At 33.9% G+C, this 6,000-nt stretch overlaps 5 protein-coding genes across 5 annotated transcripts; 2 read left to right on the top strand and 3 right to left on the bottom strand.

Annotated features, from left to right (window-relative positions):
* Positions 1-1,076: 1,076 nt before the first annotated feature.
* Positions 1,077-1,973, bottom strand: EIN_187410 (hypothetical protein; the record flags this gene model as incomplete). Its single annotated transcript, XM_004260997.1, has 1 exon — positions 1,077-1,973. One exon carries the CDS (start codon positions 1,971-1,973, stop codon positions 1,077-1,079), a length of 897 nt encoding a protein of 298 aa, XP_004261045.1.
* Positions 1,974-2,424: 451 nt separating this feature from the next.
* Positions 2,425-2,991, top strand: EIN_187400 (hypothetical protein; the record flags this gene model as incomplete). Its single annotated transcript, XM_004260996.1, has 1 exon — positions 2,425-2,991. The coding sequence occupies one exon, from the start codon at positions 2,425-2,427 to the stop codon at positions 2,989-2,991; it is 567 nt and encodes a 188-aa protein (XP_004261044.1).
* A 390-nt stretch (positions 2,992-3,381) lies between these two features.
* On the top strand, positions 3,382-4,305 carry EIN_187390 (hypothetical protein; the record flags this gene model as incomplete). The annotated part of the gene is made up of 1 exon (XM_004260995.1): positions 3,382-4,305. One exon carries the CDS (start codon positions 3,382-3,384, stop codon positions 4,303-4,305), a length of 924 nt encoding a protein of 307 aa, XP_004261043.1.
* Positions 4,306-4,473: 168 nt separating this feature from the next.
* EIN_187380 (60S ribosomal protein L34-B, putative) lies at positions 4,474-4,866 on the bottom strand (the record flags this gene model as incomplete). The annotated part of the gene is made up of 1 exon (XM_004260994.1): positions 4,474-4,866. One exon carries the CDS (start codon positions 4,864-4,866, stop codon positions 4,474-4,476), a length of 393 nt encoding a protein of 130 aa, XP_004261042.1.
* A 219-nt stretch (positions 4,867-5,085) lies between these two features.
* EIN_187370 (RAB, putative) lies at positions 5,086-5,907 on the bottom strand (the record flags this gene model as incomplete). The annotated part of the gene is made up of 3 exons (XM_004260993.1): positions 5,086-5,201; positions 5,283-5,553; positions 5,728-5,907. The coding sequence occupies 3 exons, from the start codon at positions 5,905-5,907 to the stop codon at positions 5,086-5,088; spliced, it is 567 nt and encodes a 188-aa protein (XP_004261041.1).
* Between the last annotated feature and the right edge of the window lie 93 nt (positions 5,908-6,000).

The raw sequence follows: 6,000 nt of genomic DNA, 5'->3' as shown, positions 1-6,000 counted from the left end.
CAGAATTCAACCATAACTCTTTTGTATTTTGTTACAATCATACGGGAAAGGGGTTTGAGGGGGGTTATAGTGCACACAACATTGGATTGAGCAATGTCAAGTTCGACTCCATATTTTATTTTACTGTCTGTTACAAAACCTACAGTGAATACCCACTTCACCATTTGCCTGTCTGGACATGGCTGATACCCTGACTCATCCAGAATCAAAATGAATTGTGATGGGATGCCATTTAAAAAAGTGGCAGCGCAATGTAATACTTCAACACGGCGTCTTCGTTGTAGGTCAATCAAGATTGGTCTTCAGCAAACACAGTCACAATCAAGAAGTGCCAACTTTTATGTATTTTATCATAAATAACATGATTCGACACATCAACTTTGAAGGTTTTTATTATAAACAACCTCAAATAAGTTATACTGATAGCTTTGCATTTTTCTAATAACTTTTTATATTATCAAGAATCAAATTCTTAACAGTTTTCCACTGTACTTCAGTTGGAAATGACGGTCTTCCGTTATCTTTTTTTCCAAAACAATACAGTCTCCATACGTCTTCGTTTGTTGATATTAAACTGACTTGAAGATAAAGCAAAGACTCTACACAGTTTTCTCTTGGTCACCTTTTCCGTATTCACTCCATTGAACATTTCTCTCTCAATGTTTATCAAATACACCTGAACATTCAGGAAAATTCATAAAAGTTGAAATGCTTGCTGAACGTTCTTTGGGCTATTTCTTTCACTGGGCCTGTACATTACTTTAGATTTTGTTCCATTGTTATATAGTCCAAGCCACTAAAAACAACATTCCTGGAGCTCATAATTATGTTATTTAGATTATTTTTAAAAAAAAACAATTTTGTTGAAAAATAAAAACAAATATGTGACTTTTATTGAAGACACGGGTTTTCCCATTCTCACATACTTTTCTCACACACTGTAATATAAAATATAATTCTATTCGCCAGACTTCTACACCATTTGTCATATTTTGAAAACTTTGAGCAAGTACTGTAATTATTGTATTATGTAAATTTATCATACTAAATTAAGTTTAACAAAAATAAGAAATGAATTACTTCTTAGCGACATCCTTGACATCTTTCTTAGCGGGAGCGGTTTGGGCTGCAGCCTTGACAGCCTTCTTTTCGAAGGACTTAGAGAGTTTTTTCATCGATTTTCTGAGTGGTTTTTTGATTGCTTTTTTTGCTTCTTTTGATGCTTCTTTACGAGATTTGACGATAGCAAGGTATTTGTGTTCGAGTCTTCTGATGAGGCCATCGATAGCTGATCTGCACTCCATCTTAATGTCTTTTGTTTCTACGCCATCAGCTGTTGCTTCTTCGAGTCTCTTGACGATTTTCTTGTAGTATTTGTTGTATGCGTGTTTTGCTGCTTTTTTGAATTTGTGTTGTGACTTCAAAATGTCACCACCTTTCTTGTCAACACCACGTGCTGCTTCTTCTGCTGCAATTTCTGATGCCATCTTTGCATATTTATGGGCATATGCACCAATTACTTTCAGTAATTTCTCTTGATTAACATCTACTTCTCTATCAAGATGAAGTGTATTTTCAAGTCCAATTCGTTTCTCAATTCTTGCTTTTCTAACAAATCTATCTCTTTCTGGTGAAGCTACCTTATCTGCCATTCTTCTCATGCGTCGTAACACAGCTCTCTTTTGTTCTCTCAATTGTCCTAACAATTTCTGAAGCTTCCCAACTTTTTGCTCAAGTGTAAATCTGTCTTTCATCGATACTGCTATCTTCATATCTCTGTACATTATATCTAACATATTCAACATCTTTCTCTCTTTACTCTCTAACTGAAGAAGTTGCTTCTCATTTCTCTTGTTCGCTAACTTGATCTTTTTAAAACGCTTCAACATCGTTGATGTATGGATGTATGGGTTGAACAAGTCATCATCAGCCCGGACTAACAGTAACACTAGTGCTATCACTATCACTTTCATGCCGTTGTATAAAATGCTTTTGAAGTTCCCTTTTAAAGTTTTTCTTTGATTTTTATCATTTGTTATTGTTAATTGTATTATTTGTAGATATAAATATAATTAATTATAATTATATTATTAATATAATATATAATTAAATTAATAATATTTTTAAATAAAAATAAAAAATTTATATAGCTATTTTTATTAAATTGTTTTATTACAAACTATACTATTTTATCAAAACCAACATATATAGTTTTTTGAACTATAGTCTATTTAAATACAATTTCAAATAACAATTAAGTTTATTAAAAGTTTTTAATCAAAACTATACTTTTATTTTATTAAAAAAAGGGTTTAAATGTGATGAAAATATTGACAATTTTGATTATTAAAGTAAATAATGAAATTATCGCAAGTGGACGGGATAGAGTTTTAATTGTTTATAAAAAAGAAAAAGCATACAACTATGGCGGAAGATGACTGGATGCCGTTTGCGAATGAGCCCGATGCAGTGAAAGATCAAATAGTTCCTTTTGTCACTTCAACACCAAGTACGGTACGTGGGGTTGTCAAATTGTTGAACGTGACTCAAAGCGACAAAATAATAGATGTTGGGTGTGGGGATGGCAGATTTGTATTTGAAGCTATTAGTCAAGTAAAATGTGAGGGAGTTGGTATCGATATTTGTGAAGATTTGGTGAAACAATGTAACTTGGAAGCAAAGGAGAAAGGTGTAGAGACTTTGGCACACTTTTATGTTGACAACTTCCTCAAAGAGGATTTCTCGTTCTATGGGTGTAATTGCATAAGCTTTTATTTGGTTCCAAAAGTACTCAAGGGGCTGAAAGAAAAGTTGTTTAATTACCTTGAAGAAGACCATAGTAGAAGAGCCGTGTCGTGCAGATTTCCTTTCAAAGGGATCATCCCATCGCAAATAGACGAAGAGCTGAAATTGTATTACTATGACTACAACAGTAAAAAAGGTGAATTTACATCATCACAGTATGATGACTTTGTCTCTCCAGCTTTTTGATTGAAAGTTTTTGCAGTTTTTTTGAAACAGATTTGAGATTTGTGGATAAAAAGGAATTCTAAGTAAAAAAAAACAAATTTTTTAAAATTCTTTCGTTAATATTGATCCTCTGTTGTTATAAGAAAACTATAATAAAAATTCACTTTGGGGCGAAAATAGATATCATCGAAAAAAACAATTAAAAATTTAAATTTTTATTATAATGTATTGTATATATTAATAACTATCATAAATAACACAAAAATAATTAAAAAAAACAGAAATTAAAAAAGTAAAAACAATATTAATTGATTATCCTGAAAATATAAGTAAATTCAATGCAAAACTGAACATAATAAAAATCAAAGAAAAACTTTAAAAGGGAACTTCAAAAGCATTTTATACAACGGCATGAAAGTGATAGTGATAGCACTAGTGTTACTGTTAGTCCGGGCTGATGATGACTTGTTCAACCCATACATCCATACATCAACGATGTTGAAGCGTTTTAAAAAGATCAAGTTAGCGAACAAGAGAAATGAGAAGCAACTTCTTCAGTTAGAGAGTAAAGAGAGAAAGATGTTGAATATGTTAGATATAATGTACAGAGATATGAAGATAGCAGTATCGATGAAAGACAGATTTACACTTGAGCAAAAAGTTGGGAAGCTTCAGAAATTGTTAGGACAATTGAGAGAACAAAAGAGAGCTGTGTTACGACGCATGAGAAGAATGGCAGATAAGGTAGCTTCACCAGAAAGAGATAGATTTGTTAGAAAAGCAAGAATTGAGAAACGAATTGGACTTGAAAATACACTTCATCTTGATAGAGAAGTAGATGTTAATCAAGAGAAATTACTGAAAGTAATTGGTGCATATGCCCATAAATATGCAAAGATGGCATCAGAAATTGCAGCAGAAGAAGCAGCACGTGGTGTTGACAAGAAAGGTGGTGACATTTTGAAGTCACAACACAAATTCAAAAAAGCAGCAAAACACGCATACAACAAATACTACAAGAAAATCGTCAAGAGACTCGAAGAAGCAACAGCTGATGGCGTAGAATCAAAAGACATCAAAACTGAATGCAGATCAGCTATCGATGGTCTCATCAGAAGACTCGAACACAAATACCTTGCTATCGTCAAATCTCGTAAAGAAGCATCAAAAGAAGCAAAAAAAGCAATCAAAAAACCACTCAGAAAATCGATGAAAAAACTCTCTAAGTCCTTCGAAAAGAAGGCTGTCAAGGCTGCAGCCCAAACCGCTCCCGCTAAGAAAGATGTCAAGGATGTCAAAGCTCCTCAAAAAACCCAAGAACCAGCTAAGAAGTAAATGAGACATTTATAATTCATCGTTTCATTTATACAAAATTTTATAATATTTGCATTATCAAATTTTCTAGGAAGAAAAGAAGACTTCTTAAATTTGAAAAGTTTGTTGGTAAAGAAAAATGAAGAAGGGTTTGAAAAAGGTTCAAAAAACACAGCTCAACACGGTCATTTAATTCTTTTTGGCAACCTTTGAAGATTTCTTCTTGTCTTCCTTTGCTTTCAAAGCTTTTTCCTTCATATCCTTAAGAGCAGCGGCCTTGAAGAGGTTGTGTTCTGAGATAAGGAAAGATCTCAAAATGGCTTTTTGAACGCACTTAGCGCATTTGTTTCCACCATAAGCTCTTGTAACGGATCTCTTGAAATGTGGCATCCATCTGTACATGTGAGATCTGACGTGATCAATCCCTTGGAGCTCGGCGCCACATTCGCTGCAGTGTGGACCAGACGCTCTCTTCATGACGTGCTGAACGGTCATCTTGCTCCCAGCTGTTTTCACGATGTGAATTCTGTTCGATCTTGTGTTGTACGAGTGTTTACGGATGTATGTGATTCTTGGAGCCATTTGTGTCCGTTCACTCTATTCAGTTCTAGGGTTCTCTATCTGCTCTTTCTATTATTGATTTATTTCTTTTTATTAATTATACTTTTATTAATTATTCTTTCATTCTCTTCAAATACTCCAAAATGTCGGGATGTATCTTTTGTTTCATCTATAATCGATTTTATTATAATTTAACTAAAAGTATAGTTCGTAAAAAAGAAAGCGAACAAAAACAGTGGTTTAGCAGCACCCGTCTTGCTGCTGTTTAGCAGGTTGTGCTGGGTTGATCCCGTATTGTGGGCCTGCGTCTGGGACTTTTATGTTTTTGGCAAGTTTCACAAAGCATTCATTAATTGCTAATAGTTATTATAATTTAACTATATTTGTATATTATAATTTTAGATAAAACCATATCTCCCGACTCTGAAGAAACAAACACTGACCAGTCAAGGCCGACACTTCACAAAAAAGACAATGCAAGTCCGAAGCAATTCTTTGTCCGTCTTCCGTGGAGACAGATCTTTCTGGCAAATCGCATTTGTTCCCCACAATAATGACTTGGACTTCTTTTTCGGTATTAGTCAGCTCGTCATACCACATCTTAACATCTTGGAAACTCTGGGTTTGAGTTACGTCGTAAACAATGAGGGCGCCCACACTCCCTCTATAATACATTGATACCATTGAACGGTATTTCTCTTGTCCAGCCTAAATTTTCAGTACTATAACATTCAATACAGTTTCTTATATTGGTTCATAAACTATCAACGGGTGGTTAATAATAAAAAGAATTAAACAAATAGAAAATGTCCAACAAACTGTGTCCTGTGTGTTAGTCATATTGAGTCACTTGATCAACCGAATGAAAAAAAGAAAACAAACCCAAATGGCAAGTCTGAAAGGTTTTCCATCGACGGTGATACAAGTGGTTACAAAGTTTGAACCGATAGTCGGCTTCTCGCTGTTGTTGAACACTCCTTTGACAAGTCTGTTAACGATACAAGTCTTTCCAACAGACGTATTGCCAACAAGGCAAACTTTCAGAGCATCTGAATCAGCCATCTTTCTGTGACTAATTCGAGTTCCATTTTTATTTTTTAAGCGATAGACTGTTCTATATCTGCTAACACTTTTATTATTATAATTTAGTATCTA

This window comes from Entamoeba invadens (genome assembly GCF_000330505.1).
Source record: "Entamoeba invadens IP1 unplaced genomic scaffold scaff_1105074725183, whole genome shotgun sequence".
Lineage (NCBI taxonomy): Eukaryota > Evosea > Mastigamoebida > Endamoebidae > Entamoeba > Entamoeba invadens.
Note: the sequence above shows the minus strand (reverse complement) of the source record. Positions and strands in the feature narration are given on the sequence as shown.